This window comes from Conger conger, chromosome 5 (assembly GCF_963514075.1).
Source record: "Conger conger chromosome 5, fConCon1.1, whole genome shotgun sequence".
NCBI lineage: Eukaryota > Metazoa > Chordata > Actinopteri > Anguilliformes > Congridae > Conger > Conger conger.
In genome coordinates this window covers 66,989,518-67,012,946 of record NC_083764.1, presented here as the reverse complement: position 1 = coordinate 67,012,946, position 23,429 = coordinate 66,989,518, and the positions used below count along the sequence as shown (strand labels likewise).

General features: G+C 45.7%; 3 protein-coding genes across 7 annotated transcripts; 2 read left to right on the top strand and 1 right to left on the bottom strand.

Annotated features, from left to right (window-relative positions):
- Positions 1 to 1,812: 1,812 nt before the first annotated feature.
- Positions 1,813 to 3,717, bottom strand: LOC133128620 (growth arrest and DNA damage-inducible protein GADD45 beta-like). Its single transcript, XM_061242289.1, has 4 exons — positions 3,489 to 3,717; positions 3,144 to 3,245; positions 2,771 to 2,996; positions 1,813 to 2,543 (listed from the first exon to the last, which is right to left on the bottom strand). Exons 1-4 carry the CDS (start codon positions 3,530 to 3,532, stop codon positions 2,430 to 2,432), a joined length of 486 nt encoding a protein of 161 aa, XP_061098273.1. The 5' UTR covers positions 3,533 to 3,717; the 3' UTR covers positions 1,813 to 2,429.
- A 7,154-nt stretch (positions 3,718 to 10,871) lies between these two features.
- On the top strand, positions 10,872 to 12,283 carry LOC133129667 (cocaine- and amphetamine-regulated transcript protein-like). The gene is made up of 3 exons (XM_061243903.1): positions 10,872 to 10,994; positions 11,516 to 11,599; positions 11,891 to 12,283. Exons 1-3 carry the CDS (start codon positions 10,872 to 10,874, stop codon positions 11,996 to 11,998), a joined length of 315 nt encoding a protein of 104 aa, XP_061099887.1. The 3' UTR covers positions 11,999 to 12,283.
- Positions 12,284 to 14,944: 2,661 nt separating this feature from the next.
- On the top strand, positions 14,945 to 21,244 carry LOC133129603 (interferon-induced protein 44-like). 5 transcript variants are annotated; one of them, XM_061243800.1, is made up of 9 exons: positions 14,945 to 15,051; positions 16,193 to 16,692; positions 17,011 to 17,062; positions 17,260 to 17,455; positions 17,629 to 17,663; positions 17,724 to 17,781; positions 18,688 to 18,859; positions 19,878 to 19,978; positions 20,552 to 21,244. In XM_061243800.1, exons 1-9 carry the CDS (start codon positions 15,002 to 15,004, stop codon positions 20,741 to 20,743), a joined length of 1,356 nt encoding a protein of 451 aa, XP_061099784.1. In that variant the 5' UTR covers positions 14,945 to 15,001; the 3' UTR covers positions 20,744 to 21,244. The 5 variants fall into 5 exon arrangements, with proteins under 5 accessions (XP_061099784.1, XP_061099783.1, XP_061099786.1 ...); XM_061243802.1 differs by adding an exon at positions 15,371 to 15,424 and having other exon boundaries at positions 14,988 to 15,051; positions 17,629 to 17,781; XM_061243799.1 differs by having other exon boundaries at positions 14,946 to 15,051; positions 17,629 to 17,781.
- The last annotated feature ends 2,185 nt before the right edge of the window (positions 21,245 to 23,429 follow it).

Below are 23,429 nucleotides of genomic sequence, written 5' to 3'. Positions count from 1 at the left end.
AGGTGGTTTGTGGCGTTATTGGGGACTGCAGCTGGATGCGCTTACAGTGTCTGCATTTCTCACGCCACACTGCCCACTGGTCCAGAGACGGAACGGGCGTCTTCTGCGGGGTTTCAGTCGCTGTTTTGTTATGTTCATAGCAAAGTGTAGTTGCCTGGTGCTAATGTAAAAATGATTTGTTTCTTTCTTGTTTCCAGGTCTTTATACGAGGTGCACCTCGCACATTTTCCCAATTCCAGCGCAGGGTGTCGTGTGCACTTCAGCAGGGGCTGGTGACATTCCGAGCGGAGGACGAGGAGGTGAGGAATCCGGGGGATTTGTAAATCAGTATCAGTGGGGTGTCATGCCAACTCATGCTTCTACTGTTGCATTAAGTTCGCTGAGCTTGGTCAGGTCAGCACAGATTTGGGCAGTCCTCAGTCACACAGATTTCGTGCCCAGATTTGGTCGGTCCTGTACACAGATTCTCCACTCCTCCACCATGTGAAACCGACGCATTTCACAACGTCCGTGTACCAGCCCAGCACTGACGCAAGCGCCAAGGAGGCGCGGGGGAGGGCCCCTGACGCAGGTCCGAGTGGCAGTTTCCACGGGCAACGCCCTTTTCTGGCTTCATACAGACCCCACCTTTTCAGCCTCTGGCCACATCTCATGAAACCCAAAAGCTCTTTCACAACACCGTTTTAGTGCTATATCGGTCCAACTCTGAATACTTCCCTCTAGGGTCTTTCAGCGCACTTATCCTGGTTATGGGTATGCACTTTGCACTTTGTTGTACGTCGCTCTGCATAAGAGGTTCTGCCAAATGCCATTAATGTAATGTAATGTAATGAATATAGTTGTTTGCATTTAATTAAAGGCATTCTTCAGAATAGCTGGCTATGCTAACTGTACAATTGGTACGGACACACTTGCTACCTGCGGGTGAAAGTTTCTTTCCTGAGAGGTAACAAGTCTTTGTTTTCAACCACTACAGTGTCTGGCATAACTGTGTGCCAGGGTGCTGCACTGAAGGGAATTAAATAAAAATTAATTTGCTGCCTTTAAATAACCCTTTGAGAGAATTCCTTCAGTCAATATGATCCAGTTCCATACCCAGGTGTGAACGGTCAGTGGGATGCTGATGTCACTGCGGGCTGATGATGTCATAGGCAGTGCCATCGCAGTCACCTGGTTGAGAATCCCAGTGCACTGCAGTGTAGGTGCAGAGTAGGGGTTTCTTAGCAACAGGCTGAGTTAAGAACACAGTATCAGGTTCCTGTCACTGTTAGAAACCTGAGCGACCGTCTGCGGACGACCTGCGGTCACTGCAGGGCAGGGAACACATTAAAGTGGGACACCAATGCACACACACACACACACACGTTTCCATAGCAGCAGTCAGGCGCATAGCGAGACTTTAGAGCGGGTGACTCGCTCACTGAGTAGGAGGACAAAGTTCATTCTGATGCAAACTTTAGTTGAGGGCATTCTGCAGGACCTCCACCCTTCCGCAGGACCTCCACCCTTCCACAGGACCTCCACCCTTCCGCAGGACCTCCACCCTTCCGCAGGACCTCCACCCTACCGCAGGACCTCCACCCTTCCACAGGACCTCCACTTTTCCGCCTGCTTCAGTCGGGAACGATTTCTCCTCAAGAAATTCCTGGATCGTGTCCTACAGTTTAAAACAGCCTGCCAATCACGATGCTTCTGTAAAATCGCAGCCAAACCGTTCTTTTGCACACAACTGTGAGGCAACTCCAGGAGCATTCAGCTCAGCCCACCATAGGCTGTCTTCCCAAACACACACACAGATGAAAGCAACTCAAATAATGAGCAATAATTTATTCAAAAGTCAGACAAAAGTACTGATGTGGACCATGTACATTCTAGACAGTTCATAAATAAAAAATATATTACTCTCAGGAGTAAAACCACTATAGATAAACAGCATAGATGCACCATCCCTGTTTCACATTAAACCAGTGGGAGGGGTGCAACTTTATCACAGTGTATGGTAAAAAAAAAAAAGAAAAAAGCCTTTTTTATCAATAACATTTGACAATAAATGACAGTGTGTGTCACTTCGCTAATGTGTTCGTTATTTGACATCACTGTCAGCCCCCACCCTCACATCGCCTCCAACTCCGTGACAACACCGAAAACCGCCACGGTCCTCCCACTCGCGCGCACGCAGCAGCTGCCACGCTAACGGCTCTTGCCTCAGTCCAGTTAACTGTCACTCTCCACAAACGCGATCTTCCGGGTTCACGGGCGGGGGGGCTGAGTAGAACAGGCACCGGCCTTATCCCAGCTCCATCCGAGTGGGACATTCCACAGGACCCGTCATCTTCCCCTGGGCGCCTTTCTTAACTTGGTTAAGAACGACGATTTTAAAATTCCGGCGTTTTCGCTGGTCTGGTTCCACTTTGTTTCGGGGTGCTTGTTCAGCGCTCCTGCAGGGCAAGCGACGGTACCCACTGATCCTTGCAGCGACTTTCCTTGCAGAAGCTCCCGACCTCTTTCAGCGCCTGGCTCTTCAGATCGTCAACGTGAGGACTCTAAAGAGCGGATGTGGAAAAGGGTTCAGTTAGACACGCGTTCTGAAAAAAACTTAATCTGCAACTTAACCTATAATGCCATTATTTCACGCCCACTGTAGTTGCAAAAGCATTAGCCTACGTCAGCCTGTCAACGTTTTGCAAGTGACGTTGTGCAATGTTCAGTGCTAGCATTTCGGTTGTTGCACAGCAACATGTGACCCGAATGCGTTTCGTCAGACACTTACCGTAACGAGAATGCAATGCAGGTCTTTTGGTTCGTTTCCGTTGCTGTCCACCGTGTCCGCTTCGCCCAGGACCTGCGCCAGGCGACTCATGCCGGAGACGCGCAGGATGTTAATGTCGATGTCGCAGCAGAAGGCTTGGATCAGAGTGAAGTGGATCTGAAGTGCTATGTCGTCTTCATCTTCCTCATCTGCCGCCAGAACGCACAGCACCACGCTGTCCGGGTCGCTGCAATGCACAAGCATAGCATACAATATTAACACAAATCTCACAAAACAATTGCGAATCATTTCATTCTTTAACAAAACAATTGCGATTTATCAGTCAGAGTCTACCGATGAGTTGGTATTAGACATGTGGAAGAATCATACTCACACATTCATAAGCTTTGCAGACTCGTACACTCCCACGGTGAGGCAGTCCTGCCTCTGTGCGGCCACGAGGAGTTCCTCTAAAGCCTGGCTCACGTTCTCCATCCTTTACGAGGAAGAGATGAAAAATAAACAGGTGAGATTCAGCATTCCAAAGCAACGAAATATAACCGACGCGCTCGAACACTGGCCACAGTGCTGGACACTGAAATTGCGCGCTGACAGTCCTGGGGGTAATATCTCCACGACAGTGCCTCCAGCACACTGTCCAAGATAAGTACTACTGATTTCAGAAGCAGCACACGCCTGACAGCTTGTCGACACGGGTGGCCTGCGTGTGAATACTTACTTATTCTCAGAAAGGTTGTATCCGACGAGATCTTCCAGAGTCATATTGACAAATGTAAGGATGAATTCCAGAATGCAGACTGCTCAATGCGATGTAGATAACCACTGTATATAAACTGCGCAATGCGATGTAGATAACCACTGTATATAATCCAGATTTGATGTCCTTGAAACGTTGGCGTGGTAAAGCGCAATAGTACGTCCTTGCTCGTACAGCTTGTTCTCTGTCCGGCGCGTGTCTGCTCTCTCTCGTGATACCGGGAGCGTTTTATTCACTCTCGGTGTGGGCGTGGCTTAAACCAGCGGAGACTTCTGTAATTGGCCAACAGTTTTCAACACAAGTCTCAGCCTTTGCAGCTATTTGATGTCGGCACTAAACCTTTGACTGGCACCCACGTGGGGGTTTTCGCAGAAATTCCCCTCCCCCGGTTTACGCCAGATTCAAGTGCACTGGAAGGCCATTACTTTAGCGAATAATGTTATTAATATTACTGTCAGTAATACAAAATATGAAAATGTTATAGGCCCACTAAGGTTTCTACACCCAGATCGAATGCTTTCGCAAATAAAAAATACTGATTAATTTCAGATGCGTAGGAATCAAATCCGTAATATGATAAACAAGGAAATAAATACACAAAAGTTGGCGTTTTATTTGTAACAATGAATTAATGACGAAGCAAACAGCATTCGATGATTTTGGCATCGACGAACGGACATGTCCGGTCCTGTGATTTATTCTGAGCACGCGATATCTCTCATGTGACAAGTGCACCCGTCGCTATTGCGCAATAGCCCTTGGCGTTTTATAAATGATAAATTACTTTCTTAACTGTTATGATCATACTATGCCGTGTATTGTCATGAACATTTTTTTATTTTACAACACCACAGTTTGCACCTTGAGGATTAGCCTCTGTGCACGCGGATTGTCTCGCTCAATGCAACTTTTTCCTGCAGATCTCCACGGCATGCGTCCAACGTATGCGAACAACCGTGACATTTCGAAAACCTAGTTTTCCGAAGCCCTTCGTTGGAGTCTTTTCCAGATGCCGATTGCCCTCGTGCGGTTGTCTTTGACCACTACAAGGGCAGACATGTTAAAACACGTCCCAATTCTCATCCCGTCACTGCGCAGTCGCGCCCCGTCACGTGGCCGTCCTGCCTTCACGGGGCATGTGATGGACCAGTGCAACAAGCGCGTGCAGGTTGCGTATGCGCACGCGGATATTTTTCACATGCCGTAATCGCAGTGGAACAACATCCCAGAATCAACCTACATGTGTTCTCATTAGACAAATATGTGTAAAATTACATAAATGGCTTCAATGGCATCTTCCACCCACACCGCCCAATAAACCAAATCTAATTATAAATCTGTATTTATAAAGAAACATTGTGAAGGATAGATAAACAGGTGTGTATAATGCAGATAATGAAAACAAAAATGGGAAATATCTCCACTCCAAGGAATAGAATAGCAGATATGTTTGTTATTCTTTTAATGTCAGTATATTACTAAATTATGTGGAAGCGATATTTAATGAGTTGTATTATTGGTCGATACATAATTGACAATAAAATGAGAAATCGGCGCATACAATAATAGTGTTTGTGAATTTTGGGGAACTGGTCACTGCTTATTCATGCCGCATCGTTCTTTATATAAAATGGCAATTTGTTTTACTCACTAAAAGGAATCATACAAATAATGAATCATTAAAGGCTGGTGTTTCACTTGACACCATATACTGAAGAGGCTAAATAGTTGTGGAAAAGCTGATATGAACACATATTTTATTGCACAGCTAGAGAATAGCCATGTGTGATCCATAATCTTATTTAAATCTGGTTATTTCTTCATGCATCGATGCACGCACTGTTTTCAAGCATTGGTTGATATCAAAGTGCACTTTGTAAAGCGTGTTGAGACTCAGTATTACTGAATCTAAATCTAATATGGCTCATGGTCTGAGATCACCAGTTATTGCTGGTTATAGCCCCTTGCATATATTGTCAACGAGCGCCGCCTGGCGTTGATTTGATTATCGAGGTTTTCGCTGTGAGGTTTTTATGTGATATGTTCCCGAGTTTCACAGATTCGGGCATGCAAAGACTTGTTTCGTTTCGATGTTTCGCTGCCGTGACGCTAATTTGCGTAATGAGTATCCTAAGACTACTGAGCGCCATTCGCGCCTATACATATATGTAAGGTCGGTATAATCCGTTTGATGAAAAGAAACGAGTTTCTGGTCGTGCCTGAATAAGAGGTGCGACGCCCTGAAACGCGGAAACAATGGAGACTGAATGGAGTGAGACCAGAGGCCACGAATGGAGTCGTTGTTTTAAATTTCGTTGATTACCCTGCATTGGTTTGATCATTTTGATTGTTCTTGAGAGGGTCCCGCGATTTTAAACACGTTATTAATTTCTGTGTAAATTAATCCACTTTATTTTTTTATTTTTTTATAACCATTCGCAAATGGATCACATGGGCTTTGGCAGGAGGCAAAACATAGTTAGGTCACTCTCTCTGACCTCTGCGTCCGAGTGTATGTGGAATACCATCTCAACATTTCATTAAACATTAGAATAACATAACTGGGAATTGTATTTGTGATGTAAACCTGTGCTCCCCAAATTATCTTTTCCCCATATTTCATTTCCTGTCTGCATGTAGCCTATGTTTGTTTTATTGTTTGAATTAGAATTGCCCATTTTTACATGTTTTTATTGCATGCTAGTGAGTCTGGACAGAGGCTTCTACCAGGTGCCATAAATGGAGCTGACACACACACACACACACTCACACACACACACACTCACACTCACACACACACACTCTCTCTCACACACACACACACACACACACACTCTCACACACACACGCACACACACACTCACACACACACTCTCTCACACACACACACACACTCACACACACGCTCACACACACACACACAGGGCACATACAGGGCACACACGGTGGACACACAGACACACACACACACACACACAGAAATAGGATTGAATCCAGTCTAAGGCTGTGCCACAGATCCCTGTAGATGGCAGGGAGGCTAAGAGGATGGAGTGGTTGACCGTGTCGAATGCCGCAAAGAGGTCAAGAAGCATCATGATAGAGGAGAGAGAGGTTGCTCGTGCCGCCTGAAGGGACTCACTGACGGAGAGGAGTGTGGTCTCCGTCGAGTGGCCAGGTCTGAAGCCGGACAGGTGGGGGTCCAGCAGGTTATTCTGTGAGAGGAAGGAAGAGAGTTGGTTGGAGGCAGCTCATTCAATGGATTTGGATAGAAAAGGAAGGAGAGATATCGGACGGTAGTTCTGAATGCAGGAGGTCCAGAGTGGGTTTCTTCAGGAGCGGGGTGATGTAGGCCCTCTTGAATGATGAGGGAAAGCAGCCAGAGGACAGAGATCAGTCAACAAGGGAGGTGACAAACGGGAGGATGTCAGGTGTGATTGCCTGAAAGAGGTTTGAGGGGATGGGGTCCAGGGCACAAGTAGTAGGGCGGTGGGAGAGCAGGAGGTGAGACACATCAGCATCTGTAAGGGGACAGAAAGAGGAGAAACAGGGGGCAGGCACAGAAAGGGAGGCAGGCATAGAGGGGGTGATGGTCGTGAAGGTGCTGCGGATGTCTGGGACCTTCTCGTGGAAGAACACTGCGAAGTCATCAGCAGTGAGGGAGGCCTGAGATGGTGGGGGAGGTGTGCTGAGGAGAGAGGAGAAAATGGAGAACAGTTGATGAGGGTTAGAGGTGGAATTCTGGATTTTTGTTTTGTAGTAATTTATTTTGGCAGTGGTGATAGTGGAGGAGAATTCCGCCAGGAGAGTCTGATAGGAAGGTCTGATGGGTCTTTTGATTTCCTCCACTTCCTCTCAGCTGCACGTAGGCTGGGCCTGGAGGAACGTAGAAGGTCAGAAACCCATGTGCTGGGAGGGGAGGATCGAGCAGGCCGGGAGACAAGAGGACTGAGACAGTGGGGGTGAGAGGAGGGGAGGGAGGCAGGGGATCAAGGGGGATAGAGAAGGAAATGAAGTGGTAATCAGACATGTGTAAAGGGTTAACAGTGGGGTTAGAAGAGGAGCAGTTCCTCAAAAAGATCAGGTCTAGAAGGTTTCCAGCCTTATGGGTTGGGGGAGAGTGCTGCAGGGAGAGGTCAAAGGAGTGCAATTTTCTGTTAGTGATTTTCTGATTGGACCGTAGAAATGTATAGTTTTCGGTGGTTCAGCCTGATTTTTTGTAAAAGCAATGAAAAGATGGTCTGGTCCACATACAGTTCCCTTGTGCTAACTGTGAAAAACTGTGAAACAAACCCAAAGTATGTTATCATTATATATATTTTTTACAGTATTCAGATTTTTGTTCTATGATTCCACTCTCTCCTACTGTTTCCACTATTCCCTTTATTTAGAACCACAAAAAGACCATAATGAAACATCCATCCATCCATCCATTATCTGAACCCGCTTATCCTGAACAGGGTCGCAGGGGGGCTGGAGCCTATCCCAGCATACATTGGGCGAAAGGCAGGAATACACCCTGGACGGGTCGCCAGTCCATCACAGGGCACACACACCATTCACTCACACACTCATACCTACGGGCAATTTAGACTCTCCAATCAGCCTAACATGCATGTCTTTGGACTGTGGGAGGAAACCGGAGTACCCGGAGGAAACCCACGCAAACATGGGGAGAACATGCAAACTCCGCACAGAGAGGCCCGGGGATTCGAACCCAGGACCTCCTTGCTGTGAGGCGGCGGTGCTACCCACTGCACCATCCGTGCCGCCATAATGAAACATGTATCAAGTATTTTTTCAAGTATAGTATTCTAGTATTGTATTTTTTCAAGTATTGTAAAAACAACTAAACAGTGAATCTATATGTATATTTTGTGTGGGCGATCTAAACAAATGTTCTGATAGTATTTCATGAAAAATGAGGAATTTGAACCAATGAGTTTGGAAGTGCGAGATTTCTTCAAAGATATACACAATGCTTGTTTTGAACAGGCGAACAGGCTGTGTTACAAGAGCTCACCATTTTGAGTGTTGTGTCTGAGGTTTTGAAAATTGAGCACAAGCTTGTGAGACTAGCGTCACAGTGTAAAAAACTGTAAATGAATGCTAGCTTGGTGACTCTTTGATCATCTGTATTGCAGTTCTGGGTTAGCAGACATTTGCATACATTAATGCTTTAATGACGACGCAGTTACTCTGACAGACTGAGACTGCGGTTAGCCTGGTCTGACTGAATGTGCTGCAATGCAATGGGCGGGGCAGGGGTCACCATGGAAACTGATGATGCCCTGGCCCTGTTGTGTGTCGCCATGGTTACGCTGGGTCCCCTGTTTGGACTGGCCCAATACAGCTCCCCGGACCCCACAAATCACACTCATTTTGGGGGAAAACTTTTTTTTATTAATTGAGAGAAGACCCCGTTCTCTCAGCCAGAAATCATATCACCATCCCTGCTAACACAAAACCCTCTCACAATGATGCTGCAACATTGAGACTATATTCCAGTAACATTGTGAGAACATCTTGTTCTTGTTGCTTGGAGGCACCCTGTTCCTTCAGAATGGCTGAAGCTAAGCAGTTGTGGGCTTGGTTTGAGAGACCTCCTGGGAATATTAAGTCACTGCTGGAAGTGGTGTTGGTGGGCCAGTAGGGGGCGATCTTCCCTCTGGTCAAATTATCCCCAATGCCCCAGCGCAGCGATGTCCCTGATGTCCTGGTTAAGTTCCCAACCTGGCTCTCTCAACCTGGCAGATAATCATCCCCGTATGCAGCCGGCTGATAGCTGTTCTCTCTCTCTCCACCTCAGCTGGTGTGTGGTGAGCGTTCTCTCTCTCTCTCTCCACCTCAGCTGGTGTGTGGTGAGCTCTCTCTCTCTCTCTCTCCACCTCAGCTGGTGTGTGGTGAGCGCTCTCTCTCTCTCTTTCTCTCTCACTCTCTCTCTCTCTCTCTCCACCTCAGCTGGTGTGTGGTGAGCGCTCTCTCTCTGTCTCTCTCTCTCTCTCTCACTCTCTCTCTCTCTCTCTCCACCTCAACTGGTGTGTGGTGAGCGTTCTCTCTCTCTCCACCTCAGCTGGTGTGTGGTGAGCGTTCTGGCACAAAATGGCTGCCGTTGCATGGTGGCTGGGGTGAGTTTCCCCGTCGTCACTATAAAGTGCTGTAATTGTGAGGTATGCGCTATATAAATTCAAGGCATAATCTTCATTCAGTTGTTCATAAGGTTACTGTGACATAAAAGTTTTAAACAGAAAGCGACTAAAAATTAAGGTGGAATAAAAGAATCACACTGTGAACAGCCTAGAGATATGAGAACAAACAAAGACCCCGTTAGTCAGGGAAGAACACAGTGTCCGGCAATGCCTCTCCGTGCTGTTTGTTCTGCAGAATCAGATGTCAGGGGTCAATTGCGTCTCCAAAGAGAGCAGCCAGTGAGCCGTCTCTGCGGCCCAGACGCTGAACGCTGGTCAATATTGGCCCAGGCCTGCAATCATGGGGAGGTGTGAACCCGATCGCAGCTTCACACCCCCCCAGCCAAGGCCCAGCCAAAAACACCGCTAGCTGTCCCCTCAGGCATCACCATCACATTTCTGTGGGAAAACAGGCCGAGTCTGGAGCGAGAGGGAGGGAGAGAGGGAGGGAGAGGGAGGGATGGAGCGAGAGAGAGGGAAAGAGGGAGGGATGGAGGGAGAGGTGAGGGAGGGATAGAGTGGGGGGGGAGGTGAGAATAGATATTTCTCTTTAAAATATCCAGTAATCAACGGGAATTGTATAGGCGTCTGAAGTATTTCACATCATTATTTGATCCACGTGTGATGCAGGCCATGGTCGCCCTGTCTGAAGGCAAAGGTGATTTTCTAATTTTTAAAAAATTAATTAACGAAAGTGGTGTCTGTAGCAGCTCCAGATAAAATCTAGATTCCTAAAAATGGCGTGGTTTTGCACTGATGCTCCACGAACACAGCATCTAGGTATGCAATGCAGTCCTATATTAACATGTCTACTACGTTAACGTGCAATTACACCCAACTAGACCTCTGTCATGCCTGTACTCAGTACAGATACCATTTCCCAATGATTATGGAAAGTTCAATATTTTCTCTTCTGCTGCGAAATCCCACCCCCGCTGAAAACACTGAACACAGGGCCAAGGTAAGACTTGTCAAACACGGAGAGTCAAATGACTTTACTGGCGTCAGAGAAATTAATATTGCAACAGGTGATGTCAGTGTGTGTTATAAAGCGGTCTCTCCCGAGACTCCGGGCACAGAGTGGTTATCGCTCTCCCGCTCCCGCTCCCGCTCCCGCTCCCGCTCTCCCGCTCTCCCGCTCGCCTCCGCTCTCAGAACCATGGGCAGCGCCCGGCTGCTCGTGCTCGCCTGCTGCGCGCTCATCGTGCTCGTGCGCTGCGATGACTCGCTGGAAGCTCGCTCTCTGGAAAACCCCATCAAGACATCAGAAGAGAAGGAACTGGTAATATATATGAGAGAGAGAGAGAGAGAGAGAGAGAGAGAGAGAGAGAGAGAGAGAGAGAGAGAGAGAGAGAGAGAGAGAGAGATCCACCAGCAACTATGATTATAGTTTAATTCCTACTTTTTAAAAATCGGTTAAAATTGGAATTTGGCATCAGATTTCGGAAAACCGAAGTGTGTATTTTATGGTTGTGAAACATGTCCACACTTTACTACCACAATATTATCTAAATGCAATGAAAATGTACTGATCATAATACTGAGCTACAGCGATTCCACAGGATAAAAGACGGTCTTGGTAAAAACGGTATATTTGGTAAAAAGCAGACTGGCTCTGTGCGGGATGGCACTGGGGTGGCCCATCAGATGTTAGGGGTGGCACCGGGCACCCCTTTAGAACCGCCCTTGGGCCTATTACATGAAATTACAGTCGAAATGCAATTTATCCATTGATAGACTACCTGAAAAAGAAGTACTTAAGCGTCTCCTGAAGGTATTTCCTATTTCGCCCGCAAACCGCAGATCGAAGCCTTGCAGGAGGTTCTGGAGAAACTGAAGAATAAGCGAATGCCCTCAGCGGAGAAGAAGTTAGGCTGGCTGCCGTCGGTAAGAGAAAATCCAAAATATTTCGACTATTTCAAATGTGACTGGTATCAGAACAGATTAGTCAAGTGCACTCAATAAATCCATGAAATTTGTCATTTGAAGGTGATTTTTCCATGTAGGCAAAGCAATTCCTACGTAAAAAATTCATTTCGACTCCTGAAGCAAAATGTGATGTTTTTGCGTTAAAATGCTAGCAACAAATATATATGCGGCGGCTTTGCTTTTAGTTGTATGCTCGTTTAAAGCACCGATTTGCTGTAATATGCTTTTATATATTTTTATCACGCGCAGTGCGATGCAGGAGAGCAATGCGCGATACGCAAGGGCGCGAGAATCGGACAGTTATGCGGATGTCCGCGAGGAACTTCCTGCAACTTCTACATCCTGAAGTGTCTATAGAGAGACGAGCTGTCGCCGCTGAGACGGACAAACCAGCTGTGCTACAAGAAACAGAGCATCGGCCTGGGTGGCAGTGTATATATTTCATATCCTTAGGCTATCCTCTTGTCCAGAAAAAAATAAAATACTGAAATAAATATATGTATATTCATCCACACTGTTTCATACTGATTGTGCTATTTGTCTGTTTATGATGTAAGAAAAGTCACCAAATAAACATAATAAATAAATAATTTGTAAACGAGTCCAGGAGTATGAACCAGTCTTAAAAGGAGTGAGTGAGTGAGTGATAAGTCCATGGAGAAGATTTTCAGTAGAGCTGTGGACGTTGTTGGATGAGAGATGTCTACAGCACCATCAGGTGGGCGTATTTTGGGAGGCAGGGGCTCAAGCGAAAAACTGCACTCGCCCCACCGACACACACTACACCCACCCAGCCACCCTGACGCCATCCATAATCACACACTACACCCACCCAGCCACCCTGACGCCATCCACAATCACACACTACACCCACCCAGCCACCCTGACGCCATCCATAATCACACACTACACCCACCAAGCCACCCTGACGCCATCCATAATCACACATTACACCCACCCAGCCACCCTGACGCCATCCATAATCACACACTACACCCACCCAGCCACCCTGACGCCATCCATAATCACACACTACACCCACCCAGCCACCCTGACGCCATCCATAATCACACACTACACCCACCCAGCCACCCTGACGCCATCCATAATCACACACTACACCCACCCAGCCACCCTGACGCCATCCACAATCACACACTACACCCACCCAGCCACCCTGACGCCATCCATAATCACACACTACACCCACCCAGCCACCCTGACGCCATCCACAATCACACACTACACCCACCCAGCCACCCTGACGCCATCCATAATCACACACTACACCCACCCAGCCACCCTGACGCCATCCACAATCACACACTACACCCACCCAGCCACCCTGACGCCATCCACAATCACACACTACACCCACCCAGCCACCCTGACGCCATCCACAATCACACACTACACCCACCCAGCCACCCTGACGCCATCCATAATCACACACTACACCCACCCAGCCACCCTGACGCCATCCATAATCACACACTACACCCACCCAGCCACCCTGACGCCATCCATAATCACACACAATGTTCATAACATGGTCCTGTTTAAACTACACTGATCAATCCATTCCATAATCACACACTATGTTCATAACATGGACCTGTTTAAACTACACTGATCAATCCATTCCATAATCACACACTATGTTCATAACATGGACCTGTTTAAACTATACTGATCAATCCATTCCATAATCACACACTATGTTCATAACATGGACCTGTTTAAACTACACTGATCAATCCATTCCATAATCACACACTATGTTCATAACATGGACCTGTTTAAACTACACTGATCAATCCATTCCATAATCACACACTATGTTCATAACATGGACCTGTTTAAACTATACTGATCAATCCATTCCATAATCACACACTATGTTCATAACATGGACCTGTTTAAACTACACTGATCAATCCATTCCATAATCACACACTATGTTCATAACATGGACCTGTTTAAACTACACTGATCAATCCATTCCATAATCACACACTATGTTCATAACATGGACCTGTTTAAACTATACTGATCAATCCATTCCATAATCACACACTATGTTCATAACATGGACCTGTTTAAACTACACTGATCAATCCATTCCATAATCACACACTATGTTCATAACATGGACCTGTTTAAACTACACTGATCAATCCATTCCATAATCACACACTATGTTCATAACATGGACCTGTTTAAACTATACTGATCAATCCATTCCATAATCACACACTATGTTCATAACATGGACCTGTTTAAACTACACTGATCAATCCATTCCATAATCACACACTATGTTCATAACATGGACCTGTTTAAACTACACTGATCAATCCATTCCATAATCACACACTATGTTCATAACATGGACCTGTTTAAACTATCCTGATCAATCCATTCTGTAATCACACACTATGTTCATAACATGGACCTGTTTAAACTATACTGATCAATCCATTCTGTAATCACACACTATGTTCATAACATGGGACCTGTTTAAACTACACTGATCAATCCATTCCATAATCACACACTATGTTCATAACATGGACCTGTTTAAACTATACTGATCAATCCATTCCATAATCACACACTATGTTCATAACATGGACCTGTTTAAACTATACTGATCAATCCATTCCATAATCACACACTATGTTTAAATTCTACTGAAATGCATTATTCCATGAAGAAAGGTCCTCTCTCTCTCTCTCTCTCTCTCTCTCTCTCTCTCTCTCTCTCTCTCTCTCTCTCTCTCTCTCTCTCTCTCTCTCTCTCTCTCTCTCTCTCTCTCTCTCTCTCTCTCTCTCTCTCTCTCTCTCTCTCTCTCTCTCTCTCTCTCTCTAATCCACTATTTAATAATTAATCTACCAGACAATTCCAACACACTATATGCGCGTTTAGGCCACTGTTGGGTGCATTTGAATCTTCTTGTCACGTTTCACGCTTGTCACGTCATGTTTCATGTTTCATTATTGTCTTAGTTATTATATTGTCATGTCACGTAGTCTCGCCACGTTTTTATGCTTTATTTCTTGTTACGTTTAATTTTCATATCTTGTTACGTTTCATGTTCAGTTCTTGTTACGATGTATTTTCTAGTCTTGTCATGTCACATTATGTAGTTTATTCATGTCACAGTTCACAAACTTATGTTTGTACCTGTGTATGAATTTGCTTGTTTTCAACTACGCTGATTTAAACAATCCTTTGATAAAGACTTTATCGCACTTTTGTCTGTATGGTGCATTTTGGGTCCAACCCCCACGCACCAGACTAACTAAGAACTATTGGTCATATAGAAACTGAAGCGGAAATTGAAACCGTAAGCACTGCATGCTTTACTTAGTCAGGCAAGACCGCACACCAGATTCATCAGCGAGCAGGTATGTTGTCTTTCGCTATACTCATCTCAGTTTTGCCAATGAGAGAAGCTTGTTGGTTCTGTATATCGTGCGTTCAGAAATACACACGCATGGTTACGGCAACATAAAGATTATCATGTGTTCGGTGTCGTATAGGACGTAGTTGAGTAGTTGCCGAGACTGCAGTCAATAACACCACAGACGCAGATATTTAATGTTCCCTCTTATATTTGTCGTAATGGCACGATATAACTTGTCCTGAAACTTTGAAACGTTGTTGAAAACAAAATCATCCAAAGTTGGGCAAAGCGAGGCCGATTTATTCTCGTTCTGTCTTTAGAATATGCAGTTTGCTCAAAGAAAAGTGAAGTAGCCTATCCAAGCAGTTATGCAGGTAAGAGAGACTTTGTGTATATTTAATAATCAATAGGCACGGGCTGACTAAAGCCGAACTATATTACAATTCAATGGAATGACCGAATTGTATGGGCTTGAATGGGACCACGTGTTCACTGTTTCCCTTCCGGTTATATTACAGTTCCACGGTATACGATCAGAAATATGCGATTAGAATGTAACTGGTGTAGCCTGAAATAGGAGTGCCATTATGTCAAGATAAGAAAAAACGTTAACAGGGTAAGTCCAGGCGAAGAAAGAATGCGATATGTTTCCTTATTGAAGCGTCTTCGAAGTTGATTGCACCTTCAACGTCACTGTTCAGTTCAGTGATCTTTAAGCTATGGAGCTTATGGCCCCCGCCCTGTCAGTTAAATGGATAGTTGAGGTTTTAAATCTATAAATCTATAATTTCAGTTTTAGTTTGTTTTGATTGCCCCATGCAGACATGTTTTGTTTACAATAAAGTATATTTTCATTATAGAGAAGTTTCTGGGGATCGATCTTTGCAGTGGGTTTGTTGTCCTTAAGCAATAAACTAGGAGGAATCGAAAGTGAAAGTCCTGCAGTGTGTTCCCCACCCATGAACTCAGCCAACTGATTCCAATCATTATGTTGTGTTTTTACATGTTTTTATTGCATGCTAGTGAGTCTGGACAGGCTTCTACCAGGTGCCATAAATGGAGCTCACACACACACACACACTCTCTCACTCTCACTCTCACTCTCACTCTCACTCTCACAATGTAAACGTGTGTTCCTGCAGTCTCCAGCTGATCATGAGTGCTGTCAGGTCGTCTCTGTCGCGGGAGCAGGAGAGGCAGCTGAGCTCGCTGTTCGGCCAGGTGAAGCTGAGCCTCCTCTACAAAGCCAGCGTGCACGGCTACACCGCCGCTGCCTTCCACGGCAGGTGTGACCTGCAGGGCCCCACCGTGGTGGTGGCCTACAACCACGCAGGCTTTGTCTACGGCGCCTACACCAGCAGGGACTACGCCCAGAGCGGGCAGTACGTCGCGGACGAGCGCGCCTTCCTGTTCAGCTTCGGCGGCGAGCGGGCGGGGCAGAGCCCCCTGCGCTACACGCCCAAGCTCCCTGAGCAGGCCTTCCAGGACGGGAACACCGGCCCCAACTTCGGAGCGCTGCTCTTCCTGAAGGACAACACGGCCGCCGTCGCCTGCACTCCCGGGGTGCTGTACAACTTCGCCCCGGCAGACGTGCACGGCGACGACCCGGCGCTGGAGGAATGCGAGGTGTACAGGGTGGAGGGTAATAAAAACACGGCCGGCTCCGTAACGTTTGGGACGAAGATTTGCCAATTTATTTTTTTACATTTAAGAATAATATATTTTAGGAAGGATCAGCAACATATATTTTCAGTGTTTTGTGGGACTGCTGACTGATGTACTGCCCATTACAAGTATTGTGTCTACATCTGTAGGCTCATCTTCCAGAATAGTTCATCCTGAAAATATGGTCAGAATAGCAGAAAATACATTTGCGTTGCGTAAGGGATCAACCTCATGATTGATGCGCCCCATCGTCATTATTGAGACTGGCCAATCAGATGCTCTGCTTCTCTCTTAGATCTCGGAGGCCTCCTGGAGAAACCTTGGAGAAATGTCCTCTGGAATTCTGGGTAAGCAGCCATTTTACCCACCGTCTGAGCAGGGCTGGGCTTGGTTAGTGCTGAAGTTAGTATGAAATAAGCGGAGTCATTTGGCATGGTCTGTCCGATATGGGAAGAGTTTCCCTGCCATCTCCATCTGTCTCTCCATCACTCCTCTGTCTCCATCTCTCCCTCCGTTCTGTGTCTGTGTCTGTGTCTCCCTGCAGGAAGAGGAAGGAGTTGCTGGACTTTGTGAAGAACTACAGGCCCATGATGAAGGGGGTTCAGCAGGCCCGGATCCTGCTCGTTGGGCCGGTCGGGGTTGGGAAGTCTAGCTTCTTCAACTCCATCAATTCCATCTTCCGGGGTCATGTGACCAGCCAGGCCATTGCAGGCAGTGCTGTCAAAAGTCTGACTTCCCAGGTGCGTCAATCAATCACTCAATCACTCAATCACTCAATCACTCAGTCAGTCAGTCAGTCAGTCAGCCAGTCAGTCAGTCAGTCAGTCAGTCAGCCAGTCAGCCAGTCAGCCAGTCAGCCAGTCAGCCAGTCAGCCAGTCAGTCAGCCAGCCAGTCAATCAATCTTTTGTTCAGTTCCGCAGCTACCGTGTGAAGGCTGGGAGGGAGGGCAAGCCCCTCCCCTTTGTGGTGTGTGACACCATGGGATTGGAGGCCGCCGCGGGGGAGGGGCTTCACTTGGATGACATCACAAGCATCCTGCGAGGCCATGTTGTGGACAGGTACCAGGTGAGGATCGCCAATACCTTCAGTCTGAAGGCACACTGCAGGGTCTATAGTGCTGCTGCGGTCCTGTGTTTCACACAAGTCTCCGTGGTAAAGCTTTATTTTACAGCTCATTATTTACTGGGTGACTGCACCGCTACTAATTATTAGGTAACTACTTTGATTTCCATGGTCAGTACGATGAAGCAAAGTCAGTAATTATGTGCACATGCGTTTCACAGCCCTGAAGCAAAGTCAGTAAGTATCATGTGCACATGTTTCACAGCCCTGTGGGCTTGCATCTGAAATAAAAATAGTTACCGAATGAGTACCTGATAATTACACAGAAAATACTAGGTAATTATCCTCCTGGCTCGTGTTAAAGCTTGTACATCTCCATACTTGGATAGCTGTTGCCGGCGAGGAGAGACGACTCTTTGGTGGACTGTTGAGGTTTGGTTTTTGAACAAGCTGAAACCTGACCCCACCCCACAGACTCTGTAGCCGCACCACCCCTCCCACACAGAACAGCATGCCATGCCCAGAAACGTGACAAATGCATTTTACAATCGCAGACAACAGGTAATGGAGCTGGAATTTCCAAAGGTGTTCAAAGACAGAGATCGCCAGAGCATCATGGATCGCATGGCACGTGGTTATTTTATAATGTTATGTGAAGTGAGCACATTGCGCAATCGCTTGAAATGCATAGGGGGCTGCCTGTAGCGTAGTGATTAAGGTAAATGACTGGGACACGCAGAGTCGGTGGTTCTAATCCTGGTGTAGCCACAATAAGATCCGCACAGCCATTGGGCCCTTGAGCAAGGCCCTTAACCCTGCATTGCTCCAGGGGAGCATTGTCTCCTGCTTAGTCTAATCAACTGTACGTCGCTCTGGATAAGACTGTCTGTCTGTGTTTTCTCCGCTCAGTTCAACCCGAGAGTGCCCCTGCTGCCAGACTCCCTGGGGTACCGTAAGAACCCCTCGCTCTGTGACATGATCCACTGTGTGGTCTACGTGCTGGACAGCACCAAGCTGAACCAAATGACACCCAAACTGTGGGAGAAACTGACTGACATCCGCAGCAAGGTCAACCTGCTGGGTGAGTCACAGGGCCTGGAACACGCCTATTCTCCCATAACATGCCCCAAACATGCTAACCTTACTGTAACACGCCAAGAACATGCCTATTCTCCCATAACATGCCCCAAACATGCTAACCTTACTGTAACACGCCAAGAACATGCCTATTCTCCCATAACATGCCCCAAACATGCTAACCTTACTGTAACACGCCAAGAACACGTCTATTCCCACATAACATGCCCCAAACATGCTAACCTTACTGTAACACGCCAAGAACATGCCTATTCTCCCATAACATGCCCCAAACATGCTAACCTTACTGTAACACGCCAAGAACACACCTATTCCCACATAACATGCCCCAAACATGCTAACCTTACTGTAACACGCCAAGAACACGCCTATTCTCACATAACATGCTAACCTTACTGTAACACGCCAAGAACATGCCTATTCTCCCATAACATGCCCCAAACATGCTAACCTTACTGTAACATGCCAAGAACATGCCTATTCTCACATAACATGCCCCAAACATGCTAACCTTACTGTAACATGCCAAGAACATGCCTATTCTCACATAACATGCCCCAAACATGCTAGCCTTACTGTAACATGCCAAGAACACGCCTATTCTCACATAACATGCTAGCCTTAGAATAGACCCAGTCAGTCCTACGACTGCACATTCATTGATTCTCCAATAACATTTACTTGAATGGACCTAAATATCCTCAAGTTAAAGTCTATACATCCATATCAAGTGGACCATGTATGAATTTAACTCAACTGCCCTGGATGACAGTTTAACTTTAATAAAAAAGAAAAAAAAAAAGATTATAATGGCCTCTGTACATGTCTTATGTGCGCAGAGAATGCAGTCTATATTGCAAACACTATTAATGAAATTATTTTTTGAAAACTACTTTAAAAAACATTAGATTGTCGCATTTGTCACTAAGGGCAGTTCACTTGTGTCTCTGTCCAGATATTTGTGTACTGACTGTATATGGTCCTGTGTGTATGTTCTCCAGGTGTTCCCCAGCTGGTGCTCATGACCAAGGTGGACGAGGCGTGTCATCACGTGGGCGTGGACCTGAAGCAGGTGTACAGCAGCCACTTCATCGACAGGAAGGTGAACTGAGCACACTGTTTTTTCAAAATAAAAGATGTTCAGTGTGAAACACGTTAGACTCTGTGTTTAGGATCAGACGGTTCATAACTCCCAGCCCCTTCTGGAAATGGGCATTTAATTTGTCATTGATAGAGTGGACATGTGAAATATAGATGAGCGTGTGAGTGTGTGAGCATTTGTGTGTGTGTGTGTGTGTGTGAGCGTGTGTGTGTGTGAGCATGTGTGTGTGTGTGTGTGTGAGCATTTGTGTGTTTGTGTATATAGTGTGTGTGTGTTGCATGTCCTCCCTCTCTCTGGTGTCAGTGGCCGTGTGGTCATATAATTGTGTGATTGTGTGATCGTGTGGTAAAGTGATGCTGTGGTTGTGTGATCATGTGATCATGTGATCATGTGATCATGTGATCATGTGGTCATGTGGTCATGTGATCGTGTGATCGTGTGATCATGTGGTCATGTCATGGTGTGGTGGTGTGGTAAAGTGATGCTGTGGTCATGTGATCATGTGATTGTGTGGTCATGTGATCATGTGATGGTGTGGTGGTGTGATCATGTGACATGGCGGGTGGGGTGCAGGTGCAGGAGTTGGGGGTCTTCCTGGGGATACCCATATCCTGCATCATCCCGGTGAAAAACTACAGCCAGGAGCTGGAGTTGGACCCCTCCACCGACCTCCTGCTGCTCAGTGCGGTCCAGCAGATGCTCCGCTTCGCTGACAACTACTTCGACGACATTTACCTGGGGGCGGACGAGCACTGCAGCGAATAGCCCCCCCTCTACACACCAGGGGGAGGGGGAGCAGTGCGGAGAATAGCCCCCCCTCTACACACCAGGGGGAGGGGGAGCAGTGCGGAGAATAGCCCCCCCTCTACACACCAGGGGGAGGGAGGAGCAGTGCGGAGAATAGCCCCCCCTCTACACACCAGGGGGAGGATGAGCAGCGCAGAGAATAGCTCCCCTCTGTACAGTACTCTGTAGGTCATTGACTGCTATGACCCCCAAAGTGAAAGATTTATGTTATTGTTATTGTAGAAATATAACAGGAAGTTATCATTTAACCCCAAAATGGCTACTCCGCACAGTTAACCTGCACTCTACACATTAAAGTGCTTGTCCTGCTTTGCTTAAACCAGTGTCCAATACGCTGTATATTTACCGTAAAAAATGTTGGCACAGATTTCTCAGATGCTTGCTAAATGCTGTCAGCTGCTCCGTAAGTGTGCCCTCATTTTATACAGAGGTCAAATAAATAAACATCACACTCCACAATGCATAGTACAAATGGTTTTTATTGCGATCTTGTGTGCAAAGGGAATAAAAACAGCTTTTATTTTTAAATAAACATATTTATTTATCACAGAAACAGTTAGGTCACAAAGTTGGCTGTGATGTCACTGAAAATTGTCTATGCTGTCATACAAAATGTAGCAATTCTTATTGCCTCCCCCTATTAGCCCACTGAAGATAATATCAATTCACAACAAGGGCGAAAGTAAGCAGGGATGTCAATGAGCTATTGACAGAATGTACATTGGTATAAGAGATGATGTATTGGTATAAGAGATGATGTATTGGGGTTAATGTCGCACAGGGGAGACAGTGTTAATGTTGCACGGGGGGCAGTTTGAGGGTGCGTAGTGCTTTGCTAAACCAGTTTTGGGTGTTGTGGAATTCACTCTTCAGTGCGTCCTGCTGGTGCTCCAGATCCTGAGGAAAGACAATATGGTAACCCAAGATGCTCAACTAGTATTCACTAAGACGCTCTCTCCCATATGGAAAAGTAACGCATCTAAATATGTGGTTGTAAATTAAAAATCTATTTAAATATATAGAGTAATACACACTCAGTGATCACTTAAAAAAAATTAAATGAATGTATTACGATATATATTATAAACGTATGTATTATATGTAAGCACATTAAATATATTATAAACGTAAGTATATGTAACCACAGATATATTAAATATATGTAAGTTTATGTCATAAATATGCAAAATTGGCCAATTTTTTATATTCAAATATATTTTCACAATATCTATAATGTATGCATATCTGTTGAAAAAATGTGTACATTTAAAATGATAAACTATGATTATAGTTTAATTCCTACTTTTTAAAAATCGGTTAAAATTGGAATTTGGCATCAGATTTCGGAAAACCGAAGTGTGTATTTTATGGTTGTGAAACATGTCCACACTTTACTACCACAATATTATCTAAATGCAATGAAAATGTACTGATCATAATACTGAGCTACAGCGATTCCACAGGATAAAAGACGGTCTTGGTAAAAACGGTATATTTGGTAAAAAGCAGACTGGCTCTGTGCGGGATGGCACTGGGGTGGCCCATCAGATGTTAGGGGTGGCACCGGGCACCCCTTTAGAACCGCCCTTGGGCCTATTACATGAAATTACAGTCGAAATGCAATTTATCCATTGATAGACTACCTGAAAAAGAAGTACTTAAGCGTCTCCTGAAGGTATTTCCTATTTCGCCCGCAAACCGCAGATCGAAGCCTTGCAGGAGGTTCTGGAGAAACTGAAGAATAAGCGAATGCCCTCAGCGGAGAAGAAGTTAGGCTGGCTGCCGTCGGTAAGAGAAAATCCAAAATATTTCGACTATTTCAAATGTGACTGGTATCAGAACAGATTAGTCAAGTGCACTCAATAAATCCATGAAATTTGTCATTTGAAGGTGATTTTTCCATGTATGCAAAGCAATTCCTACGTAAAAAATTCATTTCGACTCCTGAAGCAAAATGTGATGTTTTTGCGTTAAAATGCTAGCAACAAATATATATGCGGCGGCTTTGCTTTTAGTTGTATGCTCGTTTAAAGCACCGATTTGCTGTAATATGCTTTTATATATTTTTATCACGCGCAGTGCGATGCAGGAGAGCAATGCGCGATACGCAAGGGCGCGAGAATCGGACAGTTATGCGGATGTCCGCGAGGAACTTCCTGCAACTTCTACATCCTGAAGTGTCTATAGAGAGACGAGCTGTCGCCGCTGAGACGGACAAACCAGCTGTGCTACAAGAAACAGAGCATCGGCCTGGGTGGCAGTGTATATATTTCATATCCTTAGGCTATCCTCTTGTCCAGAAAAAAATAAAAAATAAAATACTGAAATAAATATATGTATATTCATCCACACTGTTTCATACTGATTGTGCTATTTGTCTGTTTATGATGTAAGAAAAGTCACCAAATAAACATAATAAATAAATAATTTGTAAACGAGTCCAGGAGTATGCACCAGTCTTAAAAGGAGTGAGTGAGTGAGTGATAAGTCCATGGAGAAGATTTTCAGTAGAGCTGTGGACGTTGTTGGATGAGAGATGTCTACAGCACCATCAGGTGGGCGCATTTTGGGAGGCAGGGGCTCAAGCGAAAAACTGCACTCGCCCCACCGACACACACTACACCCACCCAGCCACCCTGACGCC

Excerpts from the sequence above, each read along its gene's own strand:
- LOC133128620 (XM_061242289.1), bottom strand. The coding sequence starts at position 3,532 with ATGACTCTGGAAGATCTCGTCGGATACAACCTTTCTGAGAATAA. Across the intron at positions 3,246-3,488 it reads TACAACCTTTCTGAGAATAA|GATGGAGAACGTGAGCCAGG; the intron begins GTAAGTATTCAC and ends TTCCTCGTAAAG. Across the intron at positions 2,544-2,770 it reads TGCATTGCATTCTCGTTACG|AGTCCTCACGTTGACGATCT; the intron begins GTAAGTGTCTGA and ends TCCGCTCTTTAG.
- LOC133129667 (XM_061243903.1), top strand. The coding sequence starts at position 10,872 with ATGGGCAGCGCCCGGCTGCTCGTGCTCGCCTGCTGCGCGCTCATCGTG. Across the intron at positions 10,995-11,515 it reads CATCAGAAGAGAAGGAACTG|ATCGAAGCCTTGCAGGAGGT; the intron begins GTAATATATATG and ends CGCAAACCGCAG. Across the intron at positions 11,600-11,890 it reads AGTTAGGCTGGCTGCCGTCG|TGCGATGCAGGAGAGCAATG; the intron begins GTAAGAGAAAAT and ends TATCACGCGCAG.
- LOC133129603 (XM_061243799.1), top strand. The coding sequence starts at position 15,002 with ATGCTTTACTTAGTCAGGCAAGACCGCACACCAGATTCATCAGCGAGC. Across the intron at positions 17,063-17,259 it reads AATGTCCTCTGGAATTCTGG|GAAGAGGAAGGAGTTGCTGG; the intron begins GTAAGCAGCCAT and ends GTCTCCCTGCAG. Across the intron at positions 17,456-17,628 it reads TCAAAAGTCTGACTTCCCAG|TTCCGCAGCTACCGTGTGAA; the intron begins GTGCGTCAATCA and ends TCTTTTGTTCAG.